The 21,839-nt window shown below is 51.0% G+C and overlaps 1 protein-coding gene across 4 annotated transcripts; it reads left to right on the top strand.

The window, feature by feature from the left end:
* The first annotated feature begins 282 nt into the window (after positions 1-282).
* Positions 283-21,839, top strand: ARSD (arylsulfatase D). Of its 4 annotated transcripts, none has more exons than XM_080795030.1 (10): positions 283-480; positions 2,013-2,162; positions 7,692-7,813; positions 10,007-10,129; positions 12,320-12,743; positions 12,915-13,051; positions 14,315-14,449; positions 16,360-16,522; positions 17,770-17,891; positions 19,689-21,839. In XM_080795030.1, exons 1-10 carry the CDS (start codon positions 443-445, stop codon positions 20,045-20,047), a joined length of 1,773 nt encoding a protein of 590 aa, XP_080651156.1. In that variant the 5' UTR covers positions 283-442; the 3' UTR covers positions 20,048-21,839. The 4 variants fall into 4 exon arrangements, with proteins under 4 accessions (XP_080651156.1, XP_080651159.1, XP_080651157.1 ...); XM_080795033.1 differs by lacking the exon at positions 19,689-21,839 and adding an exon at positions 19,003-19,184 and having other exon boundaries at positions 336-480; XM_080795032.1 differs by lacking the exon at positions 283-480 and adding an exon at positions 1,818-1,907.

The following is a 21,839-nucleotide window of genomic DNA, read 5'->3' as shown; positions in this document are numbered from 1 at the left end:
CACCAGGCAGACCCCATGGTGTCAAGTCCTGTGGGTGAGGGTCTAACTAGCCTAGCTCACACCTGCCCCCTGCCCCCACCTTGGCCATAGAGAAGGGGGATGGCATCCCGGACCCTAGTGAAACAGAATTCACATCCAAGCCGCCTGACCGCACGGGAGCAGTCCCCAGAACTTTCCAGAACTTGCTGGAAACCGCTGGGGTTCCCCGAGCCCAGATCCAGCCCAGATCCAGCCCGGGTTCCTCATCGTCTCCCGGCAGTGCAAGCCCGGAGACTCGGGAAAACCGGTTTCCAAGATCCGTTCCCGGAAGGCCCGGGGCGACAGGAGATTAAACGGATCCGGGCGGGACGCGGCCCCACCGCCCGGAGGGCTCCGCTGCCTGGGCGGGTCCGGGCTCCGCGCGCTGGGGGCAAGGTCCTGTGCGCCCGGCCCGCGCGCCGCCATGGCTCCCAGGGCTCCGAGGGGACGCGCCGCTGCCAGGTGCGCGGGGCCCCAGGACGCGGCCCCCACTCGGGGCGGGCATGAGGGCTGGGGGAGGCGCACACTGGGCGACAGTGGCCCCCGGGACGGGCGGGCGGTGTGTGCGCCTTGGAGTCACCAAAATGCAGCTCGACCGCCGTCTCGCCGTCGCAGGGACGCGGGGCCGGAGAGCTGGAGCCGGACGGGAGGAGAGGGGAGGCTGGACGGAGGAGAGGGCGGGCGGCAGGAAGGGGATCCGCCGGGCTGTGCTCGGAGGCCACGCCCCGGCAGAGCGAGGCCTGGTCCCCATCCCCCACTGCGTAGGACGCGCTCCCTCGATCCCGACTACCCCCTCCTCCAGCAGCACCAGCACCAGGCCCCCCAAACAGCCTCTTCCCCCTGAGCGCTGCCGCGTGCCCCCTCGGTCCGGCACACGCGCCCTCCCGCTCCCTGCCACCTACCCCCCGGAGTGCGGCCGTGTCCCCAGTCCCCACTCTCTAGGACACGCCCGGTGCCCCCCCCTTGGTTCCGCACCCCTAACACCACCGCGACGTCTCCCCAACCCCACTCTCGCTCCTTTCCTCCCCCCCTCAAGTCCCAGCACGGCCGCACCCTCCCCCACGCTGAGACACGTCCGGTCCAGCACCCGCTTCCCCGCCTCCCAGAGCGCGCGGCTTCCTCCTTCTGACACCGCCCAGCCCCGCTCCAGCCTCCGGCCTGCCCAAGCGGAGCCTTGCGCACCCCCACATCCGGAGCGGAGCCCTGGCCCCAGCGCTAAGACTTGGCCAGTTCCCCAAGACCCCCTCGCCGGAGCGCGGCCGTGCCCCCTCCTCCCCCTCTCCACCACGCTCTGGACGCTCCGCCTCTGCCCCCGCCCTGTGCGGCTGGGGCCTTCCCTGCCTCCCTGCTCCGGACTGCTGGCGCACCGGGGCGCAGTCAGGGGGCAGGACGGCAGTGGGGGCCCTCCGGGGCGACCCCGGGGCACGCTCGAGCTGCCAACCAGGAATGAGGACCTGGGCGCCCCAGGCCCTGCGTCCCCCCCGGTTAGGGGGCGGGCAGGGCCGGAGATCCGCGTCCGGGACGCCCCAGATCCCTTTCCCGCGCGGTCCCTAGCGCGCCCCGCGAGGGCCTTGCTGGCCACGCGCGCTCCAAGACCGTGTTGTTACTACGGGGTCCCACCTGCTGTGCCCTGTCTCCCTGTCGTGGCCGGGGTGCCCTGAATCCCACATTCTTCCTTTTAAAATGCCTGTCCCCCGCTGCTCCGACCCTCTGGGTCCGCCTATCTCCTGTGGGGCCCCTCCGGGGACGGAAGGCGCGCTCTGGCCGCCTTTGCACCGGGAAAGGCGGGAAAGCGCGCCCTGGAACACAAGCGCTCGGCCCTCCGATCTGCCCTTTAAGGAGCGCCCCACAGAAGTAGCAGGATTACGGACCAAGGAGGTGGGGAGGAGGTAAATCCTGATTTAGGGCAAACGCAGGTGCCTTGCGCTTGGAAATGCCCGCTGAACATTACAGATCCTGGGCGTTAATTTGGGCCTTGTTGTTGGTCTCTCCAGGGACGTTTTGTGGGGTCTGCTCCTTCTGTGTTTTGTCCCGAGGATTTCTGAGTTCAAAGCAGCAAATGCCCTTCAACCCAATATTCTACTGATAATGGCGGACGATCTTGGCATTGGGGATCTTGGCTGCTATGGGAACCATACGCTCAGGTATAACGTGCTGGTGATGCTGGTGGTCCTAGGTGTGTGTGTGTGTAAGTGGATGCATCTGGTTTATGATGTATTTGAAATCTGCCTGTAGTGGGAAAGCCCCCAGCGCATCAGACGTGAACCCCCAAGAAATTATTTTTTGACCGGGAAGCTGGGTCTTAACTGGACATGTTCAAACCCCATGGCACTCGGGTGGGTGGGTGTAGTCCTTCCTTAGGGCTGCCTGAACAAAAGACCACAAACGGAGTAACTTGAGACGCAGGAATTTCTTATTTCCAGTTCTGGAGACGGGAAGTCTGACATCCAGGCGGGGCCGGGCTGCTGAGATCCAGGCGGGGCAGGGCCGGACTCCCTCCACAGGTGCCAGGAAAGGGTCCTTCCTCCTCTTCCAGCTTCTGGAGCTCCAGGCGTCCCTAGGCTGGTGGCCGCGTCCCTCCCATCTCTGCCTTCGCCTTCCCGTGGCTTCTCCTCTGTGTCTGTGTCTCGTCTTTTGTCTCTTACGAGGACACCTGTCATTGGCTTTAAGGCCACCCCAATCCAGGATGACCTCATCCCTCCATCCTTAACTAATTACACCTGTAAAGACCCGTTTACAAGTCAGGTCCTATTCACAAATACCGGGGATTAGGATAGGACAGCTGTGCCCCTGAGGCTGCCACTCACTCACTGTGGGGACCTCAGCGGACCTCAGTATTCACAGTACACAGGCTCCTGCGTCTTCCCTCCTGGCAAACGTGTGCACGATGGTGTTTGCGTGATCTGTGCAACAGGAGAAATGAAGCACCTCATTCCTTTTCTTTTAGAAAGAGCAGCAGGGCAGCATCACACGATCTGTCTTGGCGTTAGCAGTCCACGTTGGGACTGCCCGGGACAGACCCGGGCCCACCCCCTTTGTTCACGACCTTTCCAACAGCAGCAGACACTGCCCTGTGTACGCAGGGACCTTCCTCCCCCCACGCTGAGCCTGCCCTGTTATACCTGCCGGGACAGACCATTCACCCGACGAAACTGGACAATCCTTTGGCTTCTGGTAGCTTCCGAGAAGTCACCACGATGCGTTTTAGGATATTTTCACAGCCCAAGAGCACGTCTTGCCCTCTCTCAGCCATCACTCTGTGTAATGGACTGAATCGTGTCTCCCAAGATTCATAGGATGAATTCCTAACCCCTCAGGACCTCCTGCAGCCTGCGGGTGTGGGTTAAGAAAACTTAAGGCGGGGAAATTAATTGAGAAACTGGGATTCCATACCCAATACCACTGCTGGGAGGCAGCACCCATGTTGTTAATGTCCAGTGTTTCTCCTTCCAACTAAAATACAGGCCGAGGGCAAGGAGGGTGTTTGGGGGCATCCTAAAGGCGGCAAAGATGTTCTCTTAATATAATGCATTGACTCACTGATGAAGACCTTGAGCCAGCTGGCCCCTTGGGTTGCAGGGCGCCCCTTACCCATGTAGGGTCCATGCCCCTTGCAATCAGCCTATGAGGAATGCGGGCTTTCTGCCCAGACCTACTACACTTTCCTGGTCTTCAAAATGTTGTCTCCACGGCACGTCCACCCACCCCAACACGAGCAGGGCACTTCCCGTTAACGGTTCTGCCCGAGCAAGCCATCAAGGCTGACAGGTAGAAGGCGTAAGAACCACCCGGTTTAGGGAAATCTACACCCCGTCTTGGCTTTCGAGGAGAGTTGACTGCACATGCTCTAAGGCATCCGTGCCTTCATCCTTTGGAGATCTGCTATGAAATCATTCCGACTCCTCTAGCACATAAGCCGTTCTTCACGAGTGTGTCCCATAGAATTCTTTCCAGCACAAGGGATGTGCTGTGTGAGCCTAGATACCCTAGAAGGCATCAGACACCCTTGTTTACAGTCACTCCGGTCGCTCATGTGGGACACACCGGGTCTGTGTTTCATATCTTGCTTCGTAAGAAAGGGAAGTCGAGAACCCGCGAGGTGTGTCATGAATGTGTAGTCACCGAGGGTCGGTGGAACAGGAGGTCAGGACAGAAGAGGGAGCCCCAGGACTGGCTCTGCAGCCCTAACCCTGCTTCTGAGTATCTGTGCCACCAGTCATACATCCAGCCTCAGTTTCCCCTGTTCACATAAAGCCTTTGGATGATCTCCACCTTTCCTTCTGGGACCATGATGCAAAACATGGAAGTGAACCCCTCTCCTCGCCCCAGACATGTGTTAATGATGGAAACCAGTCTGTGTTACATGTGTAACCTGCTTGTTTTATTAGCATAATAGGAAGAAAAGATACGTCTTCTTTCAGGAAAATCTCATACATGCCCTGCCTGTCCATTCCTTTTGTGAGTGTCACTGGGCTGTTTCTCAGCATATTGGTATCATTTTCAGACACTCCCATTCTTTCCCTCTGTTTTTAGAATAAAAATATCTGATCCCACAGGCCAGAGGGTTATTTAAAAGAGAAAGAATGCATAAAAAAATGAAAGGCACTTGAGAGTAATATTTTGGGATTATATTTGCCAGTCAGCTTGGTTAGGGAAAGAAGGAGATGACATAAATTGATTGAGAAGCACAGAATTTAAAATCAGGAGCATTTTTCCTGTCTTAGGGTATCTTTTACCAAGTGGAGGAATGAGATTCCGCAGGAGAAGATATCTGTGCCGAGGTTGAAACCTGTGGTATTTTTCATTCTGTTCCACAATGTAGATAATCATGAAGACACCTGTTGGACATAAATACTTGATAGAAGAGAGATAGCTAGACAGACAAGTGTTGGATGGATTGGTGGACGGATGGATGGATGATGGATGGATGGATGATGGATGGATGGATGGATGGATGATGGATGGATGGATGGACAATGGATGGATGGATGGATGATGGATGGATGGATGGATGATGGATGGTTGGACGATGGGTGGATGGATGGATGGATGGACGATGGATGGATGGATGATGGATGGATGGACGGACGATGGATGGATGGATAATGGATGGATGGATGATGGATGGATGGATGGATGCATAGACGGACGATGGATGGATGGATGATGGATGGATGGATGGGTGGATAGATGGATGGATGGATGGACGGACAATGGATGGATGGGTGGATGGATGGATGGACGGACGATGGATGGATGATGGATGGATGGATGGATGGATGGACGATGGATGGATGGATGGATGGATGGACGATGGATGGATGGATGGATAGACGGATGATGGATGGATGGATGATGGATGGATGGATGGATAGATGGACGATGGATGGATGGATGGGTGGATAGATGGTAGGTTGGTACATTATAGATTAGATGTCAAGCTAGAGATAGAACTTTTGTAGCCTGAAAGATAGGTCAGAGCTAATATAATTATACTTCATTGGTCGAATCCTGTAAGCCCTTACAATTCGTGTTTGTAGTTTAATTTTTTTAAAAAAGTAAACTTTTACAGTTGGGTTATTGAAAACAACCAGCATGAGTACAGAACGGGTGATTTTTAATAACAGCATTTGTATTTGGATTTTTATTTATATTGCAGTTTTTAAAAAAAAAGTCCAAGATGAGCAAAGTGGCCAGAACGGTCTTGACTGACACAGCTGTTCTCTGAAAACAGAGGCATGGCAGGGCCCCAGCAGCTGCCCGGAGCAGCAGGTGTCTGAAATACTGACCTCAGCTGTGGTTTCTGGGCATGCAGGACGGGCCCGGAAGCCACGGCTGAATGAGTACAGACAACAGCTTGCACACAAGAGGGTGAGGGGCTCTATCTTTAAATAGGAACAAAGCCATTAGGAAAAAAGCTTTAGTGGTCCCAAAGTGGACAGGTGGTTATGAACGATCATAAAATCCATGCTTAATGGAAGATATGAGCCTGAGGACGGACATAGTTGTCCCACAACCCCCAGAACGCTACCCTCGGTGGAATTTTTTAAGTCACATGGATAAGGTGTGACTTAACGGAGGTGTTAAACCCTCCTTTGGCACTCTCTAGCTCCATGACCAGGGATGAGTGGCTCAGTCTTCCAGCTTTGCTTGTCTCCTTGCAAATGGGGAGATCATTCTGCTGACTGAGAAGTCATTGGGTCTAAAGATAATGCAGCGATTCCAAAAATGCAGCTTTTCACTTTAATGATCTCCAAAGATATTTATTATATTACTACACTAACTTACAAGTTATTTACTGGCCTCCCATGCAATTATACCAAATAGAGTTTGAACACTGTCCTTCTGCCCCTGAAGGTGTTTCACCACCTTCGAGGATTTTGAAGAATACACTTGTAATTTTTCATTTTTTTAAGACAACACGTACTGTGTTCACCCCAAACAAAAGCAACAATTAAAACGAAAAATGTGTCCTTCAAAACTGGCTACACCTATCTGAGTTAGTAAGAAAGGCATTTACCGCAACCTTTGGAGGATGGTCTTGGCGATGGTTTTGATGCATCTGAAGTTCTTGAACCTGAAAACCCACACTACGACTTTGGGATGCCCACCGGCTCCCAGAAGTCCTTTAGTTCACCCACAGCTCCATCAGGAGTCATCGTATTTCTGTCCTCTCTCCACAAAACTTACGAACAGGGCTCCTCTGGGTCACAAGGCTTTGGAAGAGGCTTGTGTCCCAGAAGGCAGCATCTACTAGTGCTATGACTCAGCCTGGGCCTGCCCAGACCTTCAGCAAAGCCATGGTCATGTCTGAGTGCTTCTCCCAGGGCACTGGGAGAACAGGGACACTGAGGCTCCTCTCCCCCATAGATAATAGTTGTGGACCATTGTCAACTCCCTCAGCACCCTCCCCCAACACTCATACTCAACCGGGAAGGCTTCCAGCCAGGCCTCAAGTCCTCTCCAAAGATGCCTTTGACCTTGGGCCATTGGAACACCTGCCCAGTGAGGAAGTTTTAGGTATCGGCTCTCACAGATTTTATTCTGGCCAGTGGCTTCACTCTTCATGTCTTCCCATGTCTCTTTAATCCACTTGCCCTCTGCCATTTAACTCATCCACATGGAAACTTGGTGGTACAAGCAGGAAAGGCATGGCGTTCCTTCCCCATTGGATTGGGAAGACCGTTTCCCATTTGTGAACTAGAGCGTGCTCACAGAGGAGCGAAGGGTAGCAAGCTGTAAGGGACCCACGTTTGCAAGCCAGTAGGTTGGTGTGGCTACAGCTTCCTGGTGGACAGAAGTAGACAGTAGGACCAAGACGGTGTGCAACTCTTACCCCTACACACAGCAACAGCATCTGGAGAAGCTTGTTCCCTGCCCACAAGACCTCCGGGTGATACAAGTGGGCTCAGAGGGTGGCTATGCGTGCAGTGGGCTGGGCTGCAGCCCTGGACCCCGGGACAAGGGCTCAGACCCTTTTGCAGCAAGTGGTCCTCAGTGCATGTGCTCATGCTGGTTGTTTTGGGGATGGGTTCATCTGCCTTTGCAAGACACCATATGCAACTAACGGTAAAACCCTCAAGAAACACTGATGTACTCCGCACCGTGCCCTTTGGTGCAGCGATCCCTGTAAGGGCTGTCTTGACGGGGATGTTTGTGTGTGGTTTGCTCAGGACACCCAGTATCGACCAGCTTGCAGAGGAAGGCGTGAGGCTCACCCAGCACCTGGCGGCCGCCCCCCTCTGCACCCCCAGCAGATCTTCCTTCCTCACGGGGAGGCACTCCTTCAGATCAGGTCAGTGTTGCGGGGACGACCGAGAAGGGGGCACATCTGCGTCCACTCGTTACTTGTCCTCAATATGATCAGCGATGGTCGAGATCCAGGGAGAACGGTGCACATATAATCTGTAGTGGCATCCCCCCCCCCTCCCCGAACTGACATGAAGACTGCTGTGTTTTCGGTAGTCGTGTGATGATTGGGTTGATTGGGAATTCAGAGACGGGAACTCTGCAAGGGAAGCTGGTTATCGTTGACATTGTGTTTATTTGTTTAAATATTTTAGTCCATCTGGCTGTGTAGTCATGACTTCAGATAGGCTTTGGGTGAGCGTGTAGGGAGCTAAAGGATGGTTCCCAAAGATCCCACATCCTAATTCCTTATATGGCAAAGGGGACTTTGAAGCTGGGATTAGGTGAAGGATCTTCAGATGGGGACATTGTCCTAGATTATGCAGGTGGCCCAGTGTCATCAGCAAGGTCCTTCTAAGGGGAAAGCAGGAGGGACAGAGTCAGAAAGGGACAAGGTTCGTGAGATGCATAAGGTTGTCTGTCTGCTTAAGCTGAAAGCGCGCACACCCATGATCCAGCAATTCCTAAGGAGGCGCCCAACATGTACACACATGCAAGTTCGACAGAAGATGCAGTGAGAACGTTCACAGCAGCACTGTACGTTGTCTGCACGTATGTACGTTGCAAACACGGACACAGTTCATCAGTGGAAGAGGGGGTGAAGTAGCCGGTATATTCACATATTGGAATATTGACGTCTTAGTTTGTCTGAGCTGCTGCACAGAATACCACAGATGGACCAGCCTAAAGAACACAGATCACTTTTTTGACCATCTTGGAGGCTGGGAGTCTAAGATCCAGGGTAGGGCTGGTTCCCCCTGAGGCCTCTCTCCTTGGCATATAGACTTTGCCTACTCTCCCTATCCTCATGTGGTCGTCTGTCTATAGCTCTTCTTATAAAGACCCCAGTCCTATGGGATCAGAGCCCACTCCAGTGACTTCTTTTTTACCTCTTTAAAAGACCCTATCTCTTTTAAAGACCTTATCTTCAAACACAGTCACATTCTGAGGTGCTGGGAGTCAGGTCTCTATGTGCAAGATGCTAGTAGCAGCCACTCTCCCCACCGAGTTTTGACAATCAGAAATGTCACCGGGCATTTGCCAAGTGTTCCCTGGGGGGCAGAATTACTTTTGGTTGGGAACCACTGCCATAGATAGATAATGGACAGAAAATACCGAGATAGAAGATACAGATAGATAGATAGATAGACAGACAATAGATAGATAGATAGATAGATAGATAGATGGTAGATAGATAATAAGTACATAATCGATTGATAGATGGACGGATAGTGCATAGATGAAGAGTTGAGTGGGTGAGTGGATGGGTGGATGGATATATGGATGGATGGATAGAGTTAGATGATAGATAGATAATAGATTGATAGATGATAGATGAGTAGATTGATGGGTGGATAGGTGCATAGATGACTAGATGAGTGGGTGAGTGGATGGGTGGATGGATATGTGGTTGGATGGATAGAGTTAGCTGATAGATAATAGATTGACAGATAGATTAATAGATTGATAGATGGGTGGGTAGGTGCATAGGTGACTAGATGGGTCGGTGAGTGGATGGGTGGGTGGATATATGGATGGATGGATAGAGTTAGATAATAGATAGATAGATAATAGATTGATAGATGATAGATGAGTAGATTGATGGGTGGATAGGTGCATAGATGACTAGATGGGTGGGCAAGTGGATGGGTGGGTGGATATATGGATGGATGGATAGAGTTAGATGATAGATAGATAGATAGATATAGGGATGGATGGATAGGTAAGTAGGTAAGCAGTTGATGATAGATCATTAGATAGAAGATACATGAATAGATGTGGGAAGAGACGGATGGATGGATGGATAGAAAGATGATAGAGAGAAACAGACAGACTCTCTCATGCCAAGGCAGGGTTTCTCAACCTCAGCACTGCTGACATTTGGGCTGGATGATTTTCTATGGTGGGGGCAACCTGGGCACTGTAGGGTGCTTCCCCCAGCTGATGCCAGTAGCACCCCTCCTGCACTTGTGCAACCCAGACCCACCCCAGACAGGGTGAAGGGCCAGCTTCCTCCCCAGACAAGAACCCTTCTGTAGTCAAGGGAGAGTGAGTGCTTGCTCTCTGCTCTGCTCTGCAGGCATGGAAGCCGATGATGGGTACCGCGCCCTCCAGTGGAACGCGGGGTCGGGCGGACTCCCCGCGAATGAAACCACGTTTGCCAGAATCCTGCAGCAGCAAGGTTATGCGACCGGCCTTATAGGTACTCATACCATTCAGGGAGCAGGAGGATCGGCCTGTTTCCCTACAAGGGGAAAAAGTTACATGTCAGAACCAAAACTGGGTGCTGATCCCATATGATCTCTCTTGGCTCAGTCACACCATTGGAACTTCTGTCATGGACAAGCCGTTTGAATTCAACCTCTTGGGAGATTTGCCTCTTTCCTTCCATTCCCAGGCTTTGTATTAGGGGCTGGTCTCCTAGACACCTGCCACCTGGCACCCCCCCCCCAAAACCCCAGCCTCCAGAAGGAAAGCAGGCATTCGGCAAAACCACGTCATGCAAACATTTAGACACTTATTATTTAGGGAATGATGGAAATCCTCTGGAGAGCTGATTTCTTGCACATCGTTAGTCAGGGGCCAACCTCGTAAGATCCCCTGTCTGAGAACGGCACTCCGACACCTGCTAGGTGGCTTCCTTACAGATGGGCACCCACCTGTCGTGGACCAGATGCTTGGGAACACTTTCATTCCTTGCTCAGCCTGTGTGTTTAGAAGTAGTGTCTCCTCTTAACAGGAATCTCCAAGGCCAGATGACGAGAAGTAGTGTCCCGTCTTGACAGGAATTTCAAAGGCCAGATGACAAAGGCATCTTCCCCAACCCCTTGGTCAAGGGAAGATTTGATCGGGTCTGTGGGCAGGGGGTCCCATTCAATTCCTCACCAGCTCTTCTACACTCAGAGTCACTGTTGAGTTCAGAGGGGACTGTGACAACCCCACGTTGTCAGGGTGGTGATTGGGTTGGACACGGGATAGTCACCCCTTCCGCCCCCCTTTTAAAATTTCCTGCTACTTCAGACGTAGAGATTATGTAGACTTATTTCCCACAGTTCTGAAGGCTGAGATGTCCAAGATCCAGACTCCATGTCTGGTGAGGACCTCGCCCTGCTTCAGAGACGACCTGCTTCTCTCCATGTCCTCACCTGTGAGAAGGCGGCGTGAAGGTCTCTTTGGGGGCACTGATCCCATTCATGGGGGCTCCATTCTGAGGACCTGATCTCCTGTCCAAGGTTCCACCTCCAAATACCATCACCCTCATGGTCAGGTCTCAACATAGGAATTTTAGGGAGACACAGATATTCAGCATATCGCATATCCCATTTTCAAGGGCATTTTCAAGGACTTTGTACACATCTGCTCTATCACTTGTATTTCTCTTCTCAATCCTGAGAAGTCGAGCAGAGCTTCATACCCACCCCAATTGACTGGAACTTTCCATTACCAACTCACCACCGTTGGGTCAACGACCCAATGTCCTTGAGCCCACGACCACCATGTATCTCGTACTCTGTGGGTGGAATTGTGTTTCAAACTAGGTAAGTGAATTCATTTTGTGTTTACTGGACTTGCAGACCTGTGCATCGGTTCCTTCTGTGAGTCTTTATTCTCCTGGTGCACACACCCCATCTAAACTTAGACAAGGCCGTTCTTCACGTTCCAAACGGTGGACAGTGGACAAGATGGAGACCCTCCTGTGTACGTCCCTTCTCCACCTGTTTCTCTCCATCCCGACATTCTCACTTCCTTAAATGTAAGCAGGGATAGAAAGGGATGTCTTCGGGCTTGGAACTAGAACCAATCCTACAGGTTCTGAAGACCCTTTGTGAGCCATGGGAGGGAAGACCAGGGCGGGGACCCCGTTTAATGTCTGTCCTTGGAAATTATGGTGACTAGTATGTTGGACCCTTTTACTGTCCTATTTTGTAGCTAAATGTAACCTGGCTGAGCGTCTGGAGAGAACCCAATTCTTGTATCATTCTCCTAGAATCTGATACATGGACTTTCTCATGTTCCATCTCAATGATATTATAAAATTACTGCTTTTGGAAAAAAATCTCTTAGAAGCATTTCTTGCTTACTTGGTTACTTCGACGCTGTTTTAAGATTATTCTAGAACCAACTCCTTTTATCAAGGCGCTGTCTTTTAAGTAAGAAATATCCGCAAATGATATTTTCTGAGTTATTTAAGAGCAGAGTAGTCTAGGGTTGCAAATTTTAATTCCTAACAGCCCAGAAAATCTTGAACCTTTAATCTCATGACCTCCATACATTTGTTCAGTATTTGCAAAGGGCAGGGTAACTATATAATCCGAGTTATTGAGAAGATGGCTGGGGTCAAACAGAGCACCTCCGTGTGTGTTTTTATTTAACTTCTTGCTCTTATCTTCAGGAAAATGGCACCAGGGTGTCAACTGTGAATCCCGCAACGACCACTGCCACCATCCACTGAACCACGGATTTGACTATTTTTACGGCATGCCTTTCACGCTTGTGAATGACTGTCAGCCGGGCAGGCCCCCAGAAGTAGACGCCATGACTAGATCAAGACTGTGGCACTACACCCAGGTGGCGGCTCTGGGGGTCCTGACCGTTGCGGTTGGCAAGACTTGCGGGTTCCTCTCTGTGTCCTGGAAGATAGTCCTGGGGGCAGCCAGCCTCGTCTTCCTCTTCTTTGTGTCCTGGTACGCCAGCTTTGGGTTTGTGCGTCGTTGGAACTGTATCCTGATGAGAAACCATGACGTCATAGAGCAGCCCATGGTTTTGGAAAGAACGGCGGGTCACATGCTACGCGAGGCCGTTTCCTATATTGAAAGGTAATCCCATTTTTAAAGAGGAGGTGAGTTCTCACAGCACCTGAGTCTCTGTATCATCTTTGGAATTTCTTAAATGAGCCCCGATGGGGTGATGGGTTTCAAGGACTCAGATGGCTCAGATAGTGTCGAAACAGGTGCCATCGTGTCTGAAGGATGTTTTTCTTCCTTCAGGCATAAGCACAGGCCGTTCCTTCTCTTCGTGTCCTTGCTGCATGTTCACATTCCCCTGGTGACCACAAAACAGTTTCTCGGGAAAAGCCAGCACGGCTTATACGGCGACAATGTGGAGGAGATGGATTGGCTTGTAGGTGAGTCAAGGCACGGCCGTGCGTCGTCCGGTCTTGGCCGCACCGCTCAACTTTGGTAACACATGGGCCACCTCAGCATGAACCAAGCTGTAGCAAAGAAGAAGAGAAAAGGCAATGAATTGGGAGAAACTTCCCCATATTATTCACGTGCCCCTTCAGCCTACTTCTGCACAAAATCATCCTTTTACAAAGCGCATTATTTAAAGCCATCATGAGGAGCACCTGGATGCCTCAGTCGGTTAAGTGTCTACCTTCAGTTGAGGTCATGCTCCCCAGGTCCTGGGATCAAGCCCCACGTCGGGGCTCCCTGCTCAGCAGGGAGTCTGCTTCTCCCTCTCCGTCTACTTCTCCACCATCTTCATGCTCTCTCTTTCTCAAATAAATACATGAAATCTTTAAAAACAAAATAAAGCCATCATGAGACTTTACAGAATGTGAAGCAAGAATGCTCTATCATTCAGGGCAACAGACCAACCTTGCTCTCCTCCTGTGGGCTTGAGAAAGCCCAGAGAGAGGCGATGAGATTGTACATTCTGTTTGTTTGTACTTTGACGTGTAGTTGATACATTGTTACCTTCCCTTCAAGTGTATATAGATTCTTAAAAGAATGCAGACATCTAAATCCTTGCAGGGTGCGAGGGCTTATCCTGGGAGAAGCATAGTGCTACGGTGCACCAAGTAAAGAGGCAGACACCCCCAAAACAGGAGAGTGGATTACATCATGCTCTAGAAACATGCATTTCCAGTGCTGCACGGTCCCCATGTGGTATAAGATCTTTACTTTCAGGGCTGTAGATATGCACTTGGTCTCCATGGATAAAACGAGTGCTTGGCTTGTAGACGGCGCTGCTCCCCTGAGCCTTGGCCTCCATGTGCTGACACATGCAGACGGATGCTCACAGCTCTGGGTTCCTCCTATCTCGATGGGATTCTCCCATCAGACTCGTTCTTACCACGCTCTGACCCCAAACAGTCATTATGGACATATATGCCAACAGTGCCCGTTGTGGACACTCCGTTGCTGCCATATTGGCTTTAGACATTTATTTTGTTTTCCGTATTAGTGATACCCTTGTAAACGAGATTCTGAATCCTGTGGAATCAGGAAAATCAGAAAGGGTTCACACTGTGTGACCACATTCGCAATGATGGTGACTCCACAGTCCCCTTATGGGACTTTCTAGCAAGAAAGGGCAAATTTAGGTTGAATTTGCTGGTGGTGATTCATTGGCTCTGTCCTGAATTGTTCTGTTTCTCTTAAAGGTGAGATCCTTAAAGCACTCGAAGTCAACGGTTTGAAAAACACGACATTCACGTATTTCACCTCTGATCACGGAGGACATTTGGAGGCAAGAGACGAACACGGCCAGCTGGGGGGATGGAATGGGATATTCCGAGGTGAGACCAATGGATATTGGGGGTTAAGAGGCAGATGTGGGACCCACCAAATGATTCTCAGTGATACAGCCTGGAGAGCAAGCAGAAGGGAGAAAGAGTGTGTGCTTTCAAAGGGGGATTTCTTGAACAGCCGCTCTACACGAAATCCTATCTGCGTGCCAGCAGAGAGAAAAAAAGACACATGCCCTTCCCTTAAAGGGTTTATATTTTAGTAGGAGAGGGAGATCTACAAATAAATAATCAAGATAAAAATAAAAGAAATGCCATCCTAAATCAAACATCGCACTGTAACTACAACCTTAGTTACGTGTGTCTCTGTATTCCACACTATCTTGTGAGATTTAGGGCATGATACCTTCATATTGCCGTCTTTTTAAATGTCTGACACAGTCGTTTTCTGCTTGATTCATGGATTGCATGATTCATGGATTCCACATTTATAATGTCATGTACTTGCTGAAATTTATCTCCAACCCCCAAATCAATACTTGCGATGCCTTTACACTCGTTTGAGCAGCAGTCAGAGCCTTAGTTGCCCACCATGCACGTTCTCAACCACGGTTGGATGAGGTAACCCTGTGCCTATATTTCATCTCTCAGACATAGACATGGGTCCTTTTCATGGTCTCTTTTGTGGCCACGTTTCTGCGGTTTCGTTTGCTTTTTGTTGGTGACTTTGCTCCTTGAAATGGCCCCCCGGCCGTAGTGCTAAGGGCTGTTCCCTGTTCCCAAAGGCAAGACACCTGCCACGCGTCCTGTGGAGAAAGTAAGTGCATTACATGGGCTTCATCCAGACACGAGTTCTAGCGCTATTGACCGCGAATCCCGTGCGAATGAATCACGATTTCTACCCAATAAGGAGTCTTTAAACCAAAACACACAGAAATATACTGATTGGTTGATGGAAATACAGGGACCAGAGTCTTCCTGGAACCGGGCCGTGTGTTACACACACCTGAGAGTCGTGGTTCAGTATGTGCAGCGAATTTGTAGAACATCGCTCCAGGGAACAATGAGAGTTCACGGTGTATGTTTCTATGACTTGTGAGGGGATTTTCCCACTCCAGTCCTCCACACACGTCCCCGAGCTGTACAGTAGCTTCTCCTCGTTCCCGGCGGTATGTTCTACAAACAGCCTACCCCTTGATTTCCGACTGTGGGACCCAGAACGGAGTACCTGCCAAGCCACCCAGCCACGCCCAACTCCCAGCATACAGAACGGAGACCTAGCACCCAGGAGGGAGGTTGCTCCTTTGCCGTAACTTGTTACGCAGCAGTACAAAGGGAAGGCAGGTGCATGACAGTTTTTGAACTGCAACAAAGAGCCCATTTATTTAGCAAGATTCTGAACACATCCCTCCCTGTTTGCAGCTCGCCTTCTGTAACATAAGATTGCTTTATCGGTACTTACTTGCATTTCCTGAAGACCCGATCTGGGCCTCAAGCTATTGCTAGGGGTCCCAGAAATGAAGATGAACCCGGAAAGGGGGTAAAGGAACAGGTGGATGGTATGGCGAGCAGGTGGGAGAGGAGGGGAAGGGGCTCCTAGACCCAATTCCTACTCCTTCCAGAATGAAAAAGGATAGAGGAAGACGGGAGTCACCAACCATGCATGGTGTGAAATTTCAGCCCCAGTTATAATTCTGAAGCCATGCATTGCCCACCCTGTGTGTGCCCGTGGTCACAAAGACCTGCCAGATCTTAAAAGAAGAGCATATAGACTCCACCTGCCCATAGGGCAGTGACGAGGTTCTGGAATTATTGCTGCAAACGTTTTTGGGAAATGCAGGCTGCCACCCTGTGTGTTTATGTGTGGGGTAACCAGGCACGTACAGAGACAGACAGGTGTGTGCAGGTGTGTATGTGGATGGGACCATCTCCTGGAGAATTCTAACAACACTTCCTTACAGGTGGCAAAGGGATGGGGGGCTGGGAAGGCGGCATCCGCGTGCCGGGGATCTTCCGCTGGCCTGGGGTGCTGCCGGCCGGCCGAGTGATCCACGAGCCCACCAGCCTGATGGATGTTTTCCCCACCGTGGTCCAGCTGGGTGGCGGCCATGTACCCCAGGACAGGTACACATGTCATGAGACCCCCTCCCTCCCCAGTTGCTGAAAGTTGTCCTTTTACTATTTTGCACGTAGGGGAGAAATCCTACCACAATGTGAGAACATTTAGAAAGTTCTCACATCCTCAAAGGGAGGGGACAGCCTACCGCAAAATAGTCATACTCAGTAAAACATGATTAAAGGAAGTATCGGGTCCATCTACTCGTTTTGTCGTTTTGGTAAGATTTTATAACTCAGCACAACAATGGCGGGATGAAAGCATTAGAAGTTCATCCATTGAAACACCTTTCCCTGATTTCCTGAGGTGCACTCTTTCCCATGCCTTGATGAGGCTATCATCACAGCACGTTTTAAAAATGACTTATCACTTCGATATTAGCACAGGACCAAAGACTGTTCCTAATCCCAGATCAAACAAAGCAGTAAGTGTTTTGATAATAGTCTGATATTCCTCCATGTAAGGGGACAAATAAATAGTCCTGTATAAGAGAGACAGAACCAACAGTGTATGTGCGGGCGTCTGTGTGTTTATAAAATAAGGCATTTAAGGTATTGGCTCCTGCAACTGTGGACGCTAAGAAATTGAAATCCTTTTGCCAGGCAAACTCAGGCAGAATTTCCCTGTGACGCTCTTGAGGCAGATTTCCGTCTTCTCTGGGAAACCTCAGTCTTTGCTCTTGGCAGCCGTCAACTGATTCTGCGAGGCCCACCTTCCTTGTGAAGGGTGCGCTGCTTTACTCCGAGTCCACTGACCGTGGATGTTAACCGTGTCTAAAAATTGCCTTCCCAGCAGTCCTCAGCCTGGCGTTTCACCACATCCCTGAGCTCCGTGACCCAGCCAAGTAGACACAGGATATGGAACCATCCTAATTAGGGTATAATTAAAATAAAAGTGTTTTACAACTGTAAGGAAAAGTACAACATTTGTACATTAAGTTCAGATCAAGGACTTTTTAAAATACGGTCCTATGGCCATGACGGGCAAGGTTGGAATGGTGTGTGCGTGTCCGTGTGCACACTGTGTATGCCATTCTGTGTAACAAGTGACCCCACAACTTAGTGACTTTGTCTTTAGAAACAGTGACATGCCTCTTGCTTAGCAACTTGCAGTCTGGACAGAGTTGGGGAGACAACTCATCTCTGTTCCTCTTGCCCTTACCAAGGCCCTTACGAGCTTGGAGTTTCACTTTCAGGTGCAGCGCAGGCTGAGTGGCCTTGGTCTGACTCCTCCTTCTGTCTCTTCCCTGAATCAGGGTGATCGATGGCCGTAGCCTGGTGCCATTGCTTCAAGGGACTGCTGAGCACTCAGCACACGAGTTCCTCTTTCATTACTGTGGGAAGTACCTCCACGCAGCACGCTGGCATGAGAAGGACAGTGAGTACATGTCTTCTCTCGGTGCAGGGGGAAGGGTCCCCACCAAGGAACAGAACCAAGAATGGGATGGCTGGATGGATGGAAGGAAGGAAGGGAGGGAGGGAGGGTGGATGGATGGATGGATAAGTGGGTGGAGGGGGGGAGGAGGGAGGGAGGGACAGAAGGAGAGAAGAGGGTAGATGGATGGGTGGATGAATGGAGATACGGATGGATGCATCAATGGATGGGTGGATGGACAGATGAATGGACGATGGATGGATGGACAGATGGATGGATGGATGGAAGGAAGGAAGGGAAAGAGGGTGGGTAGATGGATAAATGGATGGAGGGAAAGATGGAGGGAGGGTAAGAGGGAGGGAGGGAACAAGAGAAAAGGTTGGGTGGGTGGGTGGATGAATGGAGATTCGGATGGATGGATGCATTCATGGATAGATGGACGGATGGATGGATAGATGGATGGGCGGATGGATGGATGGAAGGATGGGAGGAAAGAAAGAAGGAAGGAAAAGCGTGGATAGATGGATGGACAGATGAATGGACAATGGATGGGTAGACAGACAGACAGATGGACAGACAGATGGATGGATGGAACGAATGAAGGGAAAGAGGGTGGGTGGATGGATAAATGGAGGGAGGGAAGGATGGAGGGAGGGTAAGAGGGAGAGAAGGAAGGAGAGGAAAGGGTGGATGGGTGGGTGGAAGAATGGAGATATGGATAGATGCATTGATGGATGGATGGATAGATGAATGGATAGACACATGGACAGACGGATGGATGGATAGAAAAACAGATGATAGATCAAGGATGGACGGAGGGATGGATGATAGAATAGACTAAGAGATAATCAGAGAGTTGACAGAAAGGTATATAGGTAGATAATGGATGATAGATGGAGACAGAAGATGAAGACAGATGTAGACGAACGGGTGGACAGAAACAGAGCAATTTTCAAGAATTGTGTCATGTGTGGCCGTGGGGATGGTCAAGTCTGAAATCTTCAGGGCCAGCCCAGTCCTGCAGGAGTGGATGCTGCCATCTGGAGTCCGAAGGCTAGAACGTCAGGCAGAACTCCTGTGTCGTGCTCTGCAAGCCCCATTCCTTCCTCTTTAGGGGACCCCGTCAGCTTTCTCTTACATCGTCAACTGATTGGGTGAGGCCCACCCACGGCATGGAGGGCAGTCTACTAATGTAAATGTTCATCTCCCTGGGGGGGAAAAAAAAACCTGCCATGGCGACATGCAGATGAGTCTTCGACTACGCACCCGGCACCGTAGTCTGGCCGTGATTATGAATGAAAGGCAGCATCACAGAGCACATCTCTTTCTGAGAAGTTGAGAAGAATCCGTATCTCATGGAGAATGATGGCTGGTGCTGGGCACATGTCCAGGGGAAGGGAATCTGAGGGCTCCACCCCATGCCCCCCTCTGACGGGCTTTATTATCTGCCCTGTACCCAAATGCACCCCCTGAGAACACAGCTAGCTCTTTGCCAATCACCGTGTTGATGTGTCCTATTTGCTTCTGTTACCCAAACTAGTACGGGGATGTGGAACAATTGCAAAATAGCGGGAAGGGTAAGAATGAAGAAAGCACGGCACATGTGGGCCTCATCCCTGCAGGCAGCCTCCCCGAGCACTTTGGGACGAGTCCCTTTGCCTCTGTGTGCCTGGAGCACACCATATAGACACACTTGGCAAGAACCCCCTGGTTTTCTCCTCTCTCTATTTGGATGGGATGTTGATGATTTCCCCAGGGCTGGTACTTCGGTCAGGTGTTCACCGCTCTTTCTGTCTTTAGGCGGAAGAGTCTGGAAGGTCCACTACATGACGCCACGGTTCCACCCCAAGGGGACGGGGGCCTGCTACGGCCGAGGCGTGTGCCCATGCTCCGGGGACGGCGTGACCCAGCACAGCCCACCTCTGCTCTTTGACCTCTCCAGGGACCCTTCCGAGGCGTGGCCCCTGGCCCCCGGCTCCGAACCCCGGTACCACGCAGTGGTCGCACGGGTAGGCGAGGCAGTAGAGCAGCACAGAAGAACCCTGAGTCCTGTGCCTCCCCAGTTTTCCCTGAGCAACATCATCTGGAAGCCGTGGCTGCAGCCGTGCTGTGGAACCTTCCCCCTGTGCGCGTGCGGGCAGGACGGAGATCCCCAGTGAGACGTGACCTCACACTGGGCAGGATGCCCGTCGTCAGGCAGTTGGGACGAAACACGTTGACAAGGACACGGAGAAAGGGGAACCCTCTTGCACTGTCATAGCACTCTGGAAAACAGTAGGCAGGCTCCTCAAAAAATGAGAAACAGACCTACCCTAGGACCAAGGGATTCCACTCCTGAGTGTTTGCCCACAGCAAGTGAACACAGGGTCTCAAAGATACCTCCACCCCATGTTCATGGCAGCGTTCGTCACAGCGGCCAAGACACGGAAACAGCCCAGGCGTCCATCGATGGACGGAGGGAGAAAGAATGGGTGGCCCATCCACACAATGCAACACGACTCAGCCACAAGGAGCAAGGAGATCCTGCCCTGTGGGACGACGCGGACGGACCCGGAGGACGTTATGCCAAGTGCAATCACCCAGACGCAGATCAAAAAATACCGCACGATGTCACCGATTCGTGGAATCCTAACAATAAAAAAATTGAAACTGGTACAAGCAGAGTTTGGAAGAGTGGGTGCCAGGGGCTGAGGGAGCTGGGGAGAGGGTGTCCAGAGGGCATGAGCTTCCCGTTAGGAGAGGACTGTGTTGTGGACGCCTCTCAACACGGTGATTCTAGTATTCTAGTGCCTAATACTGTCTCAAATCCTTCACACCTGCTGAGAGAGTAGATGTTAGGTGTTTTCACCGTGTACACTGAGACCGATCGCTACCGAAGGTGATGGCTGTGTTAGTTCACTTCACTGGGGTGGTCATTTCACGATGTGTACTGACATCAAATCATCACACTATAAACCATAAATACATACAATTTTATTTGTCCAGTACACCCCCATAAAGCTGGGAAATGGATATTTAAAGGGGAGAGGCATAGTTCCCCCAAATGCTGGGACTACGACGGGGTACCCAGGAGACCGAGCACACTGAGAAGCCAAGCTTGTGTTTCCCTTTCTCGAGGAGCATGTCCTGGGCAGGGAGTGCGTCTCAACGTTCTCATCTGTGACATTAGACCATCACAGTGGACACCCAGTAATGCCCCCTGGTCTGATCCTCTTCTAAAACTCGGGGTTATCACCGTGCCAATGTCCAGTTTTTGTACCCACTCATCTCGAAGCCTACTTGGGGTTTCACTGGGTCTGTGAACAGCCTTACAAAAGGGCAGACAGACGTATGGGACCCTACTCTTTTCAGCGAACGGAGCAAAGATAAAACAGCTCTGTACTGGTCTTGATGATTCACTGATCTCAAGTGGCTAATTCAACCCCACACATGACATTCACGGTTCCTGTGTCCTCATCTTATTACTTGGAAATTACTTTGGGCTTCCAGTAGCAGAGATTGGGAATTAATCCCATAAACAGGGGAAGGGTGTGTTCTCTCTTGGAGGGACGCAACCCCAGGCTGGCAGCCTCCTTGCAACGCCAAGCTCTACGGTCCTTTGCCTCATGGCCTCGAGATGGCTGCAGCGGCTCCAACGATCACATAGGCATTCCAAACCGCGGGAAGAAGGGCCTTCCTCCCAGCTGAGTCAGCCCCTGTTAAGGGGATTCTGCAGATGTCCTTACCCCAGGACTCCTGCTTCCATCCACAGAAACACCTGGGAATTGAGAAATGGACTCTTTGAAGTGGGCATACACCTGAGGGGGCAGGGTTGGTCCCATCAGCCTAAAGATGAGACGGCCTTTATAATGACTTGTCTAAGGTCTTCGATACATCATTTCCAAGTTAAATGATACATCATTGCCAAATTAAATGATACATCATTTCCAAATTAAAGGATACATCATTGCC

This window comes from Martes martes (genome assembly GCF_963455335.1).
Source record: "Martes martes genome assembly, chromosome: X".
Classification (NCBI taxonomy): Eukaryota; Metazoa; Chordata; class Mammalia; order Carnivora; family Mustelidae; genus Martes; species Martes martes.
The sequence above is the reverse complement of the archived record's forward strand: the minus strand, read 5'-3'. Positions and strand labels throughout refer to the sequence as shown.

Bases quoted from the DNA above. Each gene is read 5' to 3' on its own strand.
- ARSD (XM_080795030.1), top strand. From the start codon at position 443: ATGGCTCCCAGGGCTCCGAGGGGACGCGCCGCTGCCAG. The intron at 2,163-7,691 runs GTATAACGTGCT...TGGTTTGCTCAG, and splicing joins TATGGGAACCATACGCTCAG to GACACCCAGTATCGACCAGC. The intron at 10,130-12,319 runs GTACTCATACCA...TCTTATCTTCAG, and splicing joins TTATGCGACCGGCCTTATAG to GAAAATGGCACCAGGGTGTC.